At 37.0% G+C, this 18,008-nt stretch overlaps 1 protein-coding gene across 1 annotated transcript in view; it reads right to left on the reverse strand.

Moving 5' to 3' along the window:
• LOC113629270 (EGF-like and EMI domain-containing protein 1) overlaps nucleotides 1-18,008 on the reverse strand; it is a 460,637-nt gene that overhangs the window by 56,758 nt on the left and 385,871 nt on the right. Inside the window, 1 exon segment of the mRNA XM_027123709.1 lies at nucleotides 15,718-15,840. Coding sequence (XP_026979510.1) covers nucleotides 15,718-15,840 — 123 coding nt within the window.

The raw sequence follows: 18,008 nt of genomic DNA on the forward strand, positions 1-18,008 counted from the left end.
ATATCAAAAGGTATTTGCCACAATAAGTCAGCTTTACAAATAGTTTTAGCTTACTGTCTACTGAAGGTGTGTATGTGTGTGTGTGGGAGTGTGTGTAATATGTATGTTGTTATATGAATAGATAACAAAAGGTAACATGGTCTAAATTATGAAGAGAAAAAACTGAAATGAAAGAAGTCCAAATAACAACAGCTGTTTTCGAGTGGTGGGGTTGTGATTCCTTCATTCTCTCCCTTTTTATACTTGTTTGTACTTCCAAAAATGTTTTACCCTAAGGATGTAATCCTTAGGAAATCAGAAAAAAAAGGAGCAAAAGAACAAACTACAATAAAAAAAAAAAAGTCTGAGCTTCCCACAGAACCTTTCATTAAATGTGCATTATTAAACTAAGGATGGTATAATATGGTATTTAGCTCAATAGAATATTATTCAAATTATCTGGATTTTAATCCTTGCTCTGACCATTTCTAGCAGTGTGACTTTAGTCATGCCTATTTACTGACTGTTTGATAATAGGAGATTTAGTTAATTCCTCCAAGCTTCAGTTTTCACATCTTTAAAATGATTATAATGAGTATTTCACAGGATCGTAGGGGGGATTAAATAACTTTAAAAGGGAAAGCATCAAGCAATGTGCCTGACACCCCCTAGGTGTTCCATCAATGTTTGTTGAAGGTAAAACAGTTGGGTGGTTCCACCATTGAAAATCGTGTTTTTTTAAGTGTAGAAACAGCCTTACTTCACAGTTCTGGGTCACAATCTCCCACTCAGACAAAAGAATATCCTAAAAATATCTAAGCCTCTGGATACTAACCAACTCAACAGAGCAATGGCAGTGTGAATATTAGTTCTGGCTTCAAATCCTTTTTTTCCTTTTTATTTACTCTTATTCTTTATTTTCTTTTAACATTTTTGTTGTTTGCTTGCTTGATTTGGGGAATTATTCAGCCTGAATTATCATCCGAGGATTTGTCCCATTCTTTATCTATTAATTAATGGTGAATTTTCATTCATTCCACATTTAAAGCAATATCATTCCATGCATTCAATTCATATGAGAACTTTTTTTCCCTCAAAAAGGAGGAACAAGGAAATAAAAAAGGAGGGACATCTGTATTCATTTTGGACATTTCAGACATGGTAGTTCCAAAGGACTGCGAAGCAGAAATTAATCCCACTGCCTGTGGAGTTCTGAGGATGAGCAGGGCAGCAGATCTCATTTAGAATCCTCCTTTGCCATCTATTAAGAAGTGAGCCTGGCAGAGCTGGCCATGGGGAGGCTTTTTGATTCTCAATTCCTCTGAACATTGTCAGTGTTTAATCAATAGCTATTCCAGGCATCATTAAACATGTGCTCTCAGTTCAAGGTCCTCTGATCGGGATGGTTGAGGGAATTGCTCAGTTTTGCTGTAAAGTGCAAAAAAGGGTGCCTATATTCAGGTTAGCCTACTTGAAAGAGATACAATTTTAAGCCGTACTGCATTAAATGAGACCTGTTTTAATGGGTCACGTGGAATATCAATTATTCTTGATCTCAAAATTTTTGCTTCCAGTGTAGGATATAGCCTACTGAATTTGAGATTCTGCACTTATTAATTTATGCATTCTACAAGGAGAAGGGTTAGCAAATATGTCAGTCATTGGAATGAAGGAAGGCTATTCTTCCACATCTTACATTTTCTATTTCGATGATTCTATACAAGTTTAAATTCCTCATACCATGGGTTTAATCAACTGTGTGACAAAGCAGGACAGTCTGTTTCGACATTCAGAGTGGGGCTGCAGAGACTAACACACAATTTTTTCTTTCTAGTTTTAATCCATTGTTCTGATGTGTATGTGATATGGCACTTAGCGAAACCATCACTAGTCTCGTGGAAATACTAAGAGATGAAACAGTATAGTTCTTATACCACAGGTTCGCATAAAAGTTATAATGAGAAATACAGAAGATTGTTAAATCACTTTCTTTTGGAAATAAGGCCAGGTTGAAATTAGACTGTTTTCAAACTTAAAGAATTTTTACAATGTGAGTTGTAGGAATCAGAGCATTCTCCCTAGACAAAAGAATACTAATTAATTGGTTTGATATAATAATAAATTTGCATTCTTTTCCTTTGAATTCAGAAGAAATGTTGAAATCATAAAATTTTTACCAACATATGAAAGAGAAAATGTTAGAGGCAGAAAATCAATCCAACCATTCTACTGCAATTACTAAAAGTTTGAGCCATATACTATATTCACTTCTAAAATAAATGAATGTGGGCACTGAGATTATGGCAAAGTAGAACAGGCAAAGGCACTCTTCTTGCTATTGGTTTATAATCTATGAATCTCATTTGGTAGGGATGGTGGTAGGATGATGAAGGCTTCTAGTAAATATGAAACCATACAATATAAAGCCTTCAAATCAAAATTTAAACAATGTCAGACAAGAATAAGTCTTGGAACACCTTTCTTTTCACTTTGTTACAAACCATTAGGTTGTTATTGAATAATACAGCAAAATTTTAGAGTCTGAAGCACACCCTATGTTCTTAGAACGTATATAATACAAATGATTGCACTGATTTTGATAAAACGAATTTTAAAACTGTGAAAACTCAAACTACAAAATTGTATATGGTCTCTATGATACTATTTTTTTGTAAAATAAAATTCATATGGCTAATACTCTAATAACCTACATTATTAGGGAAAAGAATCTGAAAAAGAATAGATACATGTATATGTATAACTAAATCCCTTTGCTGTACACCTGAAACTAATGCAACACTGTAAATCAACTATACTTCAATACAAAATAAAAATTTAAAAGAGTCTTAAAAAAAGAGTCAGCAGAATAATTTGTTTTTTTGTCTTGATAGATTTTTTAAAAAATTCATATGGTTGAATATACATAGGAAAAAAACCCTGCAGCTTCCTGGTGTCTTAACTCTGACAGTCCCAAGTGCTAGATCTCTCACCAGTCTAACCAGAAGGCAATAATCCCTACTGGTTCTCCTTGATTTACACATGGCTAACCCATTTTCCACACTGCACTGCATTGTGAGCCCTTTAAATTTTAACTGGTGTCTTTTCCTTCCTTAAAATGCTTTAACAATAGAGTCCAAACATCCAAACACCTTTTTTGAACAGATGTGCTTGTTTGTTTTAACTGGATTCAATGGATCAGCTATGCCCAAAAGGCACATTCCATATCTACCACTTACATGCTGAGTGTTTTTCCTCAAGTTGCTTAAACTTTCTAAGTCTCATTCTTCACATTGCTAAAAGAGTGATAACAAGAGCACCTACCTCTCAGGGTTTTATGAAGTGTAAATGAAACAGTGAATATAAGATTAACACTGTGCCCCAATAGATAGCACACACTCCATAAATATTAGCCATTGTTATCATTTAACAACAGGCCCACATTCACACAGCTAGTGGGTGCAAAGCTGGGATTCTAACTTAGAGCTTTTTGGCACCAAGGTTTGTGATCTTTCTGCTGTGCACTCTGTATATCAGATGTCTTCAGGGAAATTTGGATGAATACTGGCTCCCATTCAGTTCACAGTCAAATCCTCTAACACGAGCCCGTAGCGCAGAATCTCTACATTGTCGATTGAAGTGAGAGCCATAAGATTTAGACACCAGACACTGGGGAGACAAGGTTGACATTCTGTTGTGAAAGCTTAAGTGTCTGACTGGTATTCTTGCCCAGACAGAAGGCCAGCCCACCGCAGCCCAGACCAACCCGTGCGGGAGTCTACAGAAGGAGCCAACTTTTACTTCCAAGGGGGAACACAGGGAATCTACTTAAATTCCCAAGCATGGGATGAAATAAGACTAAATTACCATACCATACAGCCTGGAAGAGAGAAGCTTAGCAAAGGTTACATGGCAGACGTACTCAACTCCTTTCTCCCCTTCAAAAACTATAAAGCACATTTCAGCACACTTCCCCATGGTGCTTATTGATTTCAGACCAGTCATCTACAGGGCTGTAAACCCAAGCCTGTGATTCCAAAGCTGTCCTATTAACCTCTGTGAACCCTGGTTTCATTATCTTTAAAATGAGAGTAATAATATCTCCCTCTTAAGGTTGTTGTGAGGATTAGAGATGAGATTTTTTAAATCATTGTCATTATTATTACTAATGGACATAGCCAGAATTACTTCCAAATTGTAATTACTTAGGTTCTAGAATTTGATCTCTGGATGAATTAATGTGTCTGAAGGGAGAGTACATAGACGATGCTTGCTGAGCTTGTGGACGACATGTCAACCCAGAGGACCGAGCCTCGAGGAGACTTGCCTTTCCCTGGGGATGCCCCATATATCCCAGTAGTCTTAATCCACCCAAACCAGCAAGTGCGCAGGGGCAGGAGTCATGTGGTCTTGGTTGTTAGGTTGATGGTTATGTTCTTGTCTTATGACTACTGAAGAGACGGTCTCTGAAATGCTTTCAGTGTCAGAGTTCAAAGCCCTTTCCCGCCTGTCTCCTTCTTTGGCTCAAACTTTAACCCTGCTTTGGGCCTGTGCTTATAGGTAGCACCTCCACCCGCCTTCAGAACTCATATGCTCAGAATATGTATTTATCTACTGAGGACTCAGTATGCAGCCTGACTTCCGAATAGTGACCCCAGACCTTTCCCTTAGGTTTTGTGTCTTACTCCTTGTCCTGTGACAAGAGAATGATTGGAAATGACAGCCTGCATTCTTATCACAGCTTTGCCCTTGACTCCCATTAATAATCATACATATATCCTGTCTTTATGAACTGGTTGCTCAGTATCAGGCTCTAGGCTCTACAAAGCCCTAGGTAGTCTTCCCACCCTTATGGTGTGGAGGCCAGTCTTTGTTCTCCTGACATGCTCTGGCATTGACAACGATACCCGGGATTTCTGAGAACAAATAGGCAAACCATTCCACTGAATGACAGGTTCATATCTTTTCTAAATCTGGGGTTTAAAGTACTGTCTATGATGCTTTAAAAGAAGCCAAGTGATAAATCTAGGATTGAATTTGGTTAGTTTTATTCCATTTATATTCCATCTACTTCCAAAGATGATTTGAGGCTGTGTACGATCTAAAACATATCTATAATAGAACCACTAAAGCTATGGTTTAAAAAGAGGGGGAAAGGTACAAAAAATAACTACTGCAGCAAAACAAGAACCATGTTATGAAGTGGGGTGGAGAAAACTAAATTAGGAATATAGGTTAAAAAGAGTCTATGCAATTAAGCCTTCAACGTAGTGCTGGGTTTCCTAAGAGCCAAAGCCATGCATTATATAATTCTTCTTGTCTAATAAAGAGAAACAGATCATAAGAAGGGGAACATGCCCTTACTTTTAAACAAAGCCTACTTTATTACAAGGATCTTTATATTTTAAACCCTGAACAAATACAGGGTCATTTAATAAAAGTAAACACTTTATTTCAGTCACATGCTAGGTCCTGAGGATACAAAAGAGATTAAAGCCTAGTGGGGGAGATAAACAAGAAGAGAAACTTTATAATCCATTGTGAGAGGCTCTATTAGAGACATACCCTTGGCTCTATGTGGTGTATGATGTAATATTCCACAAGTGCTGTTTTGACTCAGTTTTGAAGCCATGGCTCAAAACCCTCAGTTCTCCTACACAGAATAAGCTCCCACCCCAACTATTGAATACTTCCCTTATCAGACATTCTAGAGTTAAGATACACACAGACCCAACTGCCAGAGGTTCCCAGGTACCTAACTCCCTTGGGGTTGTGGAATTATTCAGAGTACCTAATGCCCAGGAAGACTGAGTTTAGCCTAACCCCACCCCACTTGCCATATATAAGCCACCTCCTATCAGCTTGCTTGTTACCCTGTCCTGGGTGTAACCCAATGTGTAGCCCTGAGTGGTACCCTTCTCTCACTTGGAGCTGTAAGTAACAAAGGTTTTTCCTTTCATCTATCTGAGTGTCTTTATGTTGTGTCCCACCATTGAAAGAAGCTCTAAATCTATAAACGATCTACAAATCTTATAAAACAGGTGACAAATTTGGATTATAAGTATGGGAGTAGATCTGGAAAGTCTCCTCAGAGGAGGTGATTCTAACCTTTGCTTTCAAAGAGAGGAGAAGTCAGGTGAGGAGAGGCGGGGAGGAAAGCATAGGAGGAGAGAGGGGAAAATGTTGACTTGGACTCAAATCCAGGAACAAGCATGTGCAGAAGCAGGGAGTGTCTGACAGATGGAACAGTAAGACAAAGGTGTAGGACTGTGGAAACCTCTGGTACACGTAAGGAACTGCAGCTTTTCAGTGTGCTGAGCCTGGAGCATGAAGTACAGAGTAGAAACACGGCAGGTAAGCAGAAGTAACCAAGAGTCAGACCCTGAAGCATCTTGTAAGCCCTAGTAAGAATTTTGAGTTAATTCTAAAAGCTATATAGAGACAATAAAAGGTTTTAAGGATGGTAAAATAATTTTTTTTTGTTTTGATTTCTTGTTTTTGTTTTTTGTGGTATGCGGGCCTCTCACTGTTGTGGCCTCTCCTGTTGCGGAGCCTCCCGTTGTGGCCTCTCCCTGGTGGCGCAGTGGTTGAGAGTCCGCCTGCCGATGCAGGGGACATGGGTTCGTGCCCCGGTCTGGGAAGATCCCACGTGCTGCGGAGTGGCTGGGCCCGTGAGCCATGGCCGCTGAGCCTGCGCGTCCGGAGCCTGTGCTCCGTAATGGGAGAGGCCACAACAGTGAGAGGCCCGCGTACCGCAAAAAAAAAAAAAAAAAAAAAAAAAAATGTCTCTATGATTATTGTTGTTAGAAAATGCAAACGTGATTTAAACCATGTGGCTCTTGTCAGCTGCTAGAAAACTATACTGGGATATTAGATTTGGATTTAAGTGTTATGCTCATATCTGGTATTTGCAAGCACTTAATCCTTCTGCTGCTTCTAGATGGAGGTAGTACTATTTTATGTTTCACGTCTTTTTGCACTTTGGACCCCGTGAAAATGCATAAGCTGCCTAAAGCTTGCTGCCTCCAGTGCTTTTGGAAACAGGGAGATATAAATCTTCAACCTAGTGATAAATGAGAATGAGAATATTTTACCATTCAGTGAAAATATTGTTGTGAATATTGCTTTAAAGCTCCAAAAATGCAAAGAAAAAGGAAGTGCAACAGGGAGTTGTTAAAAGAATCAATGAACGTATGTTTGCTAAAAAACTAGCAACAAAGCTGCCCAGTGGAAGCCATCTGATCACCGAAGTAAGTTTATAACTATAGTGTCTGACCCTCCGTAATTTTATTTAGTCCTGTGCCTATAGCCAACTGCAAGTATAGAACTAATATTATGAGCTAATTTTTATTGATTGCTCGCTCTGTGTCAGGCACTGCACTAAGGATTTCACTGTAACTTTTCCTTACTACCCGCTACATATGGAGAAATGGAGTTTTGAACAGCTAAGTGACAGCTCAAGGTCACACACCTTTTATACAGGGTAGCTGTGTGGTAAAGTTAATATTGTTACCCTGAAAAATTGGCACTTTTTTTTCCCAAGACATGCTGTTTTCAGATTATCAATATTTTTCTCACAATCCTAAATCCCATTCTCTATTTTCATAAACAAATAATTTAAAGAGAAGTTCCTGTATTTTTAGTTGCACACAATTCAGAATCTCCTATTCTCAGTATCTTTGTGCATTGAATAGGTACTCTGATTGTGGGAAAATAATAAAGGTAGATACATAATAATTATAAATTACTGATTCAAGCCACCATTTACTGAACTTCGATTATGTGCCAGGTATTATTTTAATCTCTTCATATTTTTGTTCATCCCATACAGGGGGTATTCTGTAATGCATGATGAAATTATTTGGGAAACGTAAGACAGCAAAATTATTTAGTGCTTAAAAGTAGGGTTTTATTATTTATTTGATATATGTTATGAAAATCTTACATTTAAAAATATTTTACAAATATAGCTAGAAAAAATTCCTAGATAAAAAAAAAAAGAAAACAAAAAAAAAATAAAAAATTCCTAGAGATTATTCTGAAGGAAGACCTGTGAATTTACTTTCCACATAGAGAGAAAGAAGAAAAGAAAAGGCAACTGGCAAGGATGAAGACCACTGGGCTAACATTTCATCACTTTGTTTTGTTTTAACGTTGGATACAGAAGGTAAAGTTTATCGCACTGCTCAGTTCAAGAAAAATTCTTATCACTCCCCAGTCCTTGGAAGGACCACTCTTGTTTCATTTGTTCACTTTTAGCCCAGAATACACTCTCAGTCTCCCCCATTCCCCATTCTAGTGTGTTAAATACATCCCTCTTTATAAGGTTTGTGTCCTTGTGCAATGTATAATATTGATTTTTGTGAATTATTATCCTGGTTATATTAGGTATAGATACAGTTAGAGAGACAGAGAAAGAGATAAAAGTGATATGAACTCTGAAGGTCAGAGATTAAGAAACTGGACCAAGATCACACAACTCTTATTCGATGCAGTAGAATTCAGACCTTAGTCTGACTCTATCGAAAACTGTCAGTCTTACCTTCCCAAGTCTGAAGACTGTAGAAAAACTGTAGAAAAAAAAAGATTTCTGAATGCATTCCTAAAATCCATTGGATTTGGAAATAGGTTTTGAATTGGGTTAATTATCAACAAAACGGATAAAAACTTGGGAAGTTCATGATTTTTTTTCAAGCCCACATATAGGGAACGAGGACGGCAGAGGAGAAGTGTTCCTTAGATTCAACTTTGAGGAATTAAATATATCACCTACCACACAAAAGTGATTAATATTGCGAGGGCGATGAATTTGATAATGACTGAGAGATGCCATCAACCTGACAAACTAAACAATTTTTTTAACCTGACATAGCCCTATTCAAGACATCAGCTGTCATCTGAAATGAATTCTGCTTCTAATTTGTCTTCATAAATAATGCAATTAATTGAAAGGTAGTTACAATGAAAGTCTTTAACTTCTTTCGTCTCCAATTTGAGGGCAATCTCTTTGCATTCCCTAGAAAGAATGTTCCACTCCTTTTATCAAATAAAACTTAGACATCACTGATCAGAACACTGAGATCAAAAACAAAAGAATCCATTGTGTGAAGACCACCACATCTAATAGTTTTCTCAATCCTTTTTTTCCAAGTTTAGCATTATCTTAAAACGTGAAACATAAAGATCTGATGTAAGAAAATTTATTCAAGCTCAAAATTTTACTAAGAATATCTATTTAATCAAGCTTCCAGGCTGTACATCTACCCTCTTCTTGCCACCTAACTTCTGTTTATTTAGAATTAAAAAATGACCTCTGATTCTATTATGTTGCACACTTCGTCACACAGAAAAATCTTTGGTTTACAGCTTCCAGGTAACCTTTCTTCTTCCTTCCCCCCAACCTCATTTAGTGAGAATAAAAAGGAACCATTGAACAAAAGCAGTTCCTGACCACTTCCAGCAAGTGGAAATAAAGAATTCTTGTGTTAAAGATGAAAATAATTAAAATGCTTTTTATCTGAGGTTTCCCTGTGCAGACACCAGTGACTCCATTTGTTTATTTGTGAGTACAGATGTTAATAAACCTATGTGCTGAAGGCATGAAAGAGAGGTAAGAGAACTATGCAAGCATTAAAACTTTCAATCATTTAATTACTTTTTCCCTCTGGGAAGGCTAATTTCAACAAATATAGCAGAGGAAGGACATGATTATGAACGGAGATTTGAGCTGAGCATGTTTCACAAGGTTGTTATAAAAAAGAAAAAAATGGAAAGACAAAGATTTTGTGAGGTATACCAAATTATAGCTAAAATCTTACAAGTTACTTAAAATGCAAATTACACAGCTAAATACAGAAAATTTGGGTAATATAATTATTTTGGTATCTAGCCCCTGGCTGTTACAAAATAGCCACTGGCAAGAGAAGGAGTTTAGTCTACATTATCATTACTTATATTTAGTCATATCTACTAAAGTCTGCCTCTCAACAATGAGAAAATCTTCAATTCAAAGCTCTCAGAAGATAATTTTGTATTTTGTTCGAAGTCCAAAAGCTAGAAATACTGCAAGTTTGAGTTTTTCCCCAACGAGCAAGTCCATCTGGGTAAAGTCCTTACATCTTTTTACATTCTGTTATAATATAATAGCTTACATCTTTTTACATTCTGTTATAATATAATATATTATAATATTATAATATAATAGCTAACATTTAACTAATACTTGCCGGATATTTTATAGGTATTGACTTCTGTCTAAAAGTAGAAGAGTAAAATGGAGATAGACTAGAGAAGGGGGAATAAAGGAGAAGAGATGAGTGCATTAGTCCGCTTGGGCTGCTGTAACAAAATACCCTGGTCTGGGTGGCCTTATCAGTTTATTTTCTCACAGTTCTGGAGGCTGGAAAGTCTAAGGTCAAGGTTCTAGTAGGGTTTGGTTTCTGGTGAGAGCTCTCTTCCTGGCTTCAGATGGCCACCTTTCAGCTAGATCCTGGTATGGTGGAGACAGCAAGCTCTCTGCTCTCTCTTCTTATACAGGCACTGAACCCGTCATGAGGGTCTTCCACCCTCATGAGCTCATCTAAACCTAATTATCTCCCAAAGACTCCACCTCCAAATACCATCACATTGGAACTTGGGGCTTCAACATGCACATTTGGGGGACACAATTCAGTCCATAGCAAGGAGAGAGGAAGATGATCGAAAGTCAGAACCGGGTAACAAGAATGTAAGTACAGAGAGGCAGCAGTCAAAGGTGAAAATTGTGCTGTCAGGAAGTCAAGAGGAAGATTTAGAAAAATGAGTGGTTAATAGTGTCAGAGGCCATTGAGAAAGGCATGGAAAAGACTCCTCTGAAAGCTGATAATTAGAAGGTCGTTAGTGTCTTTCATTTGGTCTGAAGCCCAATTGCACACATATAAAACTATATGTTACAATGTGTCATTAAGGCAACACTAAATCATATGGTATTAGAAGAAAAAGAAGGAATGCTTTTGGCTGGGGTCACCAGAGAAGGTTTAACAGGCCAACGTACATTGAACATGGAACATGGTATGTAGACTTTTGACAGGTGGAGTCTTGGTGAGAGAGAAGTCTAGGTTGAGTAAGGTAAGGTGTGGAAGTGGAAAAGGGCATAGCTGACTTGGAGAATTGAGAGTAGCCAGGTTTGTTGGAGAATATGATAGAAATGTAAGAGAGAAGTGATAAATTTGCACTTATAGGGTGATAATATGAGGTGGATTTCTTTCATCAATAGCTATTATGAAAATACATTATTTTAACCCTCAGCTCTATTTATTAAAATAGAATGTAAGAATTTCATTTCACAGTACCTTTATGATTTTTCTTAGTCTTTTAAAATATTTATCAGAAATTATTTTAAAGCATTTGGTTAGAAGTGAAATTAGCCAGATTCTCCTGAAAACTTCTTTTGTTCAGAGTGAAAGTTACTTGATTTCTTTGGATCTCAGACTTCTTATCTCTAAAGTAGATTAGGCTGAATTAGTCCCTGGATTCCTCCAAAATATGATTCTATGATACAGAAAACAGTATTTTCAAAAAAGCACCAAAGTGTAGTTATTGCTTTCATTAAAAACATTGAAGTCATGAACTCATTTTTATTAAACTGGATATAAAATTCTCACTCACTGTTTTTATGTGGGACTTTCTAAAGTCTAAGTTCTTTATATAATTTTCAAATAAAATCTGAGCTCTACAAAATAATTATTCCACAGAATCCAATTGCGTTTTAAAAAATACAGGTTAGCAGATGATATGTAACAAATTAGTAATTTGGGGAACTCCATAATATTATAACACTTTAGAGATGCAGTAACTTTAAGGTCATTTTGTCCAGTTTCACATGAGGAAACTAGACTGTAGAGACTGGAGAGAGATTAAGTGATTTGCTGAAGGCCACGCACCAACTTGGATTCCACCGTGCCACTGTTCCTGGTCCATGGACGAGAGTCAATGGTGGACCAGTATGAATATTTCTGTCTTTCTGATGATGGCTAAACTCTAGTTTCCATTTTTTTAAAGCCGTTGGTTTCCAAGTAAAGGGAAATTTAAAAGTATATGTATTACTTGGTAATATCTGTGTTAATGGAGACCACTGAGAGCAAAGCAAATCTGGTCAAAATTTCATTTTTGACTGCTTTCCTATGCTATGTCTGGACCCTTCACCAACCAGGTGTAACCGTGCTGCTCAAGGACAAGGACCCAGACCTCTGGTCCAGAATCCCATTATAAAGGAAGGTGTAGGGAGAAGCAGTCATTGACCAGCTTAGCCTTGGACTATGTGACAGTGTCGTGAGACTGTATCATGATATAACAGTATCATGAAATCCTCCCACATATACACCTTTTAAAGAAGCACCATCATAAGGACAAAATTATATGGGGGATATTTTGAAGTGTCATAGATACCTTTAAAAATCTCAAGAAAGTAATAGGCCCTTGCCACCAGTAAAGTGACATGCATTCCAAAAATTTGCAGACAAATTCAGGGGCTCAAACTGAGGGTCACTGAGGGCAAGATCCCCAGGGATCACATTTTATCAGCAGTCCAGGCAGTACTTTATGGGGAACCAAGTGGCCTGCACACTATAGCTGGATATTATGAACCCCCTCTCTTAACACCACTTTGTGTAACTTTATCATTCAGGTGGAGGCTGACTAGTAACTGTTGGCCATATGTCCCCACAAGTGCACAGCTCTTAGAGAGGAGATCCTTTCTTGAAATGAAGTCATCTTAAACTCTGTAAGGATTTGGGGTACAAGAAGTTTACTGCTGCTGTGATTAAGAGAAAGTGCAAAAAGTACCAGTGGCTCTAACTCAAAAAGTCACACTAGCTTAGGACTATGACTGATGGGCAGAATGGGGCAAAGGAAGGGAAAGAAGGTCGAGAGGAAGGAAGAAATGGAGGCAGTTAATTTCAAGGACTCTAAAGTAGCAGAATCATAAAATTCCATAACTCCATCTTCTCTTCTGTGACTGGTCATGAAGAATTTCTGTCTACTACAGTTTCCTGGTAAGATCAACCACCATTCTCAGTTTCCTGCCAGGTAACAAACACCAAAGGGAAAGTGGACTAATTGAATTGTCCTGCTTTTAAAAATATCTGACCCTTGCTACAATATTACTCAAAATACAAACCAATGTGAGACTCAGTTCTCTACGGTACACCCTTTCTTTCAAAGCAAACAAACAGTTCTTATCCTCAAGCTCACGTCATTATTAGTATTTAAATACAAAATACTTATATTCTTCTTGAGTTCATTTTAACAAGACTGCTGTAATTGTGTCAACTGAGGTTCTTAGGACCATTCTTTGAAACCAGAACCAGTAGATTCATGTGAGAGAGGCATGAACATTTCCACAAAGGTCAATTGCTGGACTCTTGAGTCCAGTATTTCTGTGGAATGACATCCAAGGGGTTAAAGGCTTTAAAATGACTGCAATCATGAAATCCATATTTCTCTTTAGCTTAATTTTTAATTTGTACACTATGTTGAAATTCTGTACGAGGAGAGGATCAGCCTACGCAGCTGCAAATATGCTATTGCCATAGTGTCCATGTGTCTGTACAGGATGGATTTTAAGGAATGGAAATAGAAATGATAAACCATAATATTCTTATCCAAGTCCACCTTTGACCTGAGGTCATTGAAACAAAAGTTGGAAAATTCCAGAGCAATGGTGGTGAGGAACAAGGAAAGAGCTTAATGATTTTACTAAGAAATAGTTAATAACTTCCAGAGTTTAGAAAATTAATTACACCTGAAGATATAATTTTAGTTGATCACTAGAGTGTTTATTTTGCCTCATCGCAAAGACCAGATACCATAGATATATAAAATTCATTACTTTGCAAAATATTTTTATATCAGACACAAAAATTCACCAGCTCAATCTTTACCACTAAATACCATATCTGCATGTATAGGTAATGCTGCCCCTAAATATTTTGTGACTGAGAGAAGTTAGAGTGGTAGTTTAAGGATATTACCAGCTGAAGTCTTTACAGGTTGGGGATGGAGATGAGGATGGGAAAGGGATTCCTGTCGCAACAAGCAGTAATTTTGCAAAAAGAAGGGGATATTTGGGAGATTACAAAAATATGCATGTGCTGCTGTCCCACCACTGGTGCCTGCTGTAGATACTGAGTTCCCTGATACTACGATATGGCTTCTATCTGCATCTTCACTCAACTTTGGAAAAGTCCTTTCTTTGCTCTCAAAACCTCCATTTTCTTCTATCAAAATCAGATCTATGGGCTTCCCTGGTGGCGCAGTGGTTGAGAGTCCGCCTGCCGATGCAGGGGACACGGGTTCGTGCCCCGGTCCAGGAAGATCCCACATGCCGCGGAGCGGCTGGGCCCGTGAGCCATGGCCGCTGAGCCTGCGCGTCCGGAGCCTGTGCTCCACGACGGGAGAGGCCACAACAGTGAGAGGCCCGCGTACCGCAAAAAAAAAAAAAAAAAAAAAAAAAAAAATCAGATCTATGACTAGGACATCTTTACCTGTTTCACCTGGCTTTCTCTCATTTCCTATGTTAGGAAAAAGAGACAGTATATGTTATGAAGTTAAGCAAAACTGGCTGATTTCTATCCCAAATTTCATAATTATAGAATACTCATAAAATGCTAATAATTTTGAGTAGATGGACCAGTTAACAAACCCTGTATAAATTAAACCAGCAATTAAATTGTGTTGTATAAGGTGCTATTCTTTCAGTATAAGATATTTTTCAAAGGGACCTGGAGGTGAAATCAGAATGTGCTGGATGCCATCTGAGGAGCATCATTCAATAAAAAAAAAAATTTTATGTAAATTACTTCAGTTAAAAAAGAACATTTCAGGGAGATCAGCTCAGTGCTTTGCGACCACCTAGAGGGGTGGGATAAGGAGGGTGGGAGGGAGACGCAAGAGGGAGGGGATATGGGGATATACGTATGCATATAGCTGATTCACTTTGTTATACAGCAGAAACTAACACAACACTGTAAAGCAATTATACTCCAATAAAGATGTTAAAAAAATAAATTAAAAAAAAGAACATTAATAAATCATACAGGAAACACAGTATTTTTAAAGTTTTTCTGTTTTTTTCCTGCGTACATACTCATTTTAGGAAATTCATAAAATTCAGAAACATACAAAGACAACAATAATAATCTTACCACCCAAAACTGATATCTAAGAACATTTTGATACACAATAAGTGTATAGGAACCTCAGATTTAATGTGTGTAGTTTTAACTATTCTTGAGAAACCCTAAACTCATTATATAATCTGTCATAATTTTTGCTGTTATAATCACGAGTCCACTTCTGAGTCTGGTTTGAAATGAGTGAACATTGTAGCTAGTGATTGTAACAGCCCAGCCTCCTCTCTTTATTGTGAGTCTGTGCTGAACTTGTTGTATATAAGCAGTAATTAACAAATTTATACTTTACTGCGTGTGGCAGAAATGATACCTAAGGAACAGTCACACATTTGGGGGGATCCAAGTTTTGCTTGTGAATGTTAATTTCTATATTTACTTCCCCATCTTTTTTGTCTTTCAGTCTTTTAATAGCAAAATATCTTTTTTTAAATTCTAAGAGATAGAATTGTACTTGAAAATTGTCAGCTTCTATAGATGTTTTTACAATAGAAAAACGTTTTCTTCCTGCCCCTACGTGGGCAGGTCGATTTTCACTGAAAACAACTTCAAGCTGGTTCTAATGTTTACTCACTTATGCAGGTGCGTTCATCAGCATGGAGACTGTACCCCGTATCACATGCACAATGGAAGGTGCCCAGGGTGTTAATACAGCGCTGTTGGCAGCCTCCACTCACTACCGTACATTCATCAACATCTAGAGGAGGAAGACAGATGGTCAGGATTACAATGTCATTCCAATGTCAGCTTCAGAGAAGTGGCACAATATTTCTTTGATACACAGTATATGTTTTATTGCACAAAGGCACCATCTCTGTTGCCACAGTTCTTTGCCTGTTTGATCCATTTTACTCTACAGTATAAATAAAAAAATGTAGATAGAAACTTTATTGAGCTTTTGAAAGCCCAGCAACGATGAGCATAGTGATTGTCTCACAATTTTCTATTCTTCACATCCTGATTAATTAGACAGATCTGAGATATAGATATTTCCTTAGGGAAGGGAACCTGGAGGGGAGAATTACAATGAGCTACCCTATCTGGAGCAGCACACACGAGTAGATAAACACCTTTACTGGTCTGACGCTGCTGAATAAGGTCAGTAATAGAGTTAATACCTTGACTCTCCTTCTCATGGGATATAGTGGACATTAGGGCAGAGACAGATCAATTCAAATAAAGCCATGGTTTGGAGTTCTTAAAAACACATGGATACATTTGCTCCGTTAACTCAGATTCTTCCTTATCTTTCAGGGCTCCACTTTCTGAAATACTTAGCATGTTTATGTTTGAAGTTACATTAATTTAGACTAAATGAAAAGAGGTCAAGACTCATGGTCACCTATGTCTTACGATCAGTCAAGTTTATGATAAATGAATAATATTTGTCTTCCTTTGGAAAGGAAAACGAATTTATCTCTTAGAACCTATACTTCCTTGTACCCTATACAATCAGTTCTGATATATCTAAAATCACAACAAGAAGATATCCACAAACACAGGGAAAGCTTTTCAGATAATCAGTGATTTTTCAGATAATCAGAGCTTCTAAATTTTCCTGTTCAGAGAATCTGTTTTGTGACATGTTCCAAAGTAAAAATCAGACAGAAAGGTCAAGATTTAGTCTGCACGTGTCTCATGCAGAGAATGTCCCTGACTCCCCTGTCCCCAGTTCCAGACATTCTGGCAAAGACTGTTGAGTATGAATATTCTTCACTAAAATATGTTATCATAATAGATAATTAGCTTTACATTGAGTGAGATTTAATTCCACAGGGCAAGATCCTTACTCGAGAAGACATCAACATTGGGAAGGAATACTATTGCAATGTTTCATCATAGGCCCTTTTCACACTGAAATCCTAATGAATGTTTTGTACTGTAGGTAACATTAGGGCATGTGACCTGAGAGAAGCACAAGAGTTTTCTTTTACTTGGCTTTTTTTTTTTTTTTTTTATGAAGAAGAAAAAATATGAAGAATATAAATCACAAAATAAGTCCCACATTTTAAAATTACTAGTTTACCATATTAAACACATTTTACACAGTCTAGAATTTTCCTTCTAAAATTAGATATTCTGGAGTAATTCTGATATTTTAAAAGGAATCTTATTTTAGAGATAAGAACTACTGACTTTTCAAAGTGTTAGAATTTTTATTAAATTTTGAGTCTGTGATAAACAAACCACTAATTTTTTCCATATAAACTAATATCAAATCAGAATTCTCCATTTGTAACTTATACTTTGTGCAAGGCTTTAATAGTTATGCTACCTAAATTTTTATCTTTCTAGCTTTAGGGTATTATTCACAGGGTTGAGATATAATTTTGAATCTTAATTCTGTCAACCCCTGAATTATATATCCTTCCCAGGTCTTTTACTTTAGACATACAAATAAAACTCTTAATTCCCAAGAGTTATATGTTTTTATCAACAAAACAATCAATATATCAGCATTTGCCATGTCAAAATTTTTTATAATATACCATATATATGTATTTAAATACATTAAAAATGTCTTAAAGAGTGTGCACAGATAAAATGATTACTTCTGAGGAGGGAAGGAAGGTATCTGACTGAGTAGAGTGCAGGATGTGTGTGTTGGACAAGGAATGTTATCCACATCTATAATGTTCTAATTTTTCACAAGAAAGTTATTCAGTTACTACTTGAGTATTAAAAAGTAATTTTGAAAAAGAAGTATAATAAGAACACCTCCCCTTCCCCTTCAAGCTCCAATAATTTTCTGGCAAAAGAAACCAAGTTAGTGTAAAAGAGAAAAATCATTGGGTTCATTCCAAAGATTAGAGTGGACATTGATTTTAAGGATGAGTATTCTTTCAGTATGTTTTAGTGTGTTCA

Source organism: Aethalodelphis obliquidens, unplaced genomic scaffold (genome assembly GCF_003676395.1).
Source record: "Aethalodelphis obliquidens isolate GAN/ISIS:26980383/991018 unplaced genomic scaffold, ASM367639v1 scaffold1, whole genome shotgun sequence".
In the NCBI taxonomy this organism is placed as follows: Eukaryota; Metazoa; Chordata; class Mammalia; order Artiodactyla; family Delphinidae; genus Aethalodelphis; species Aethalodelphis obliquidens.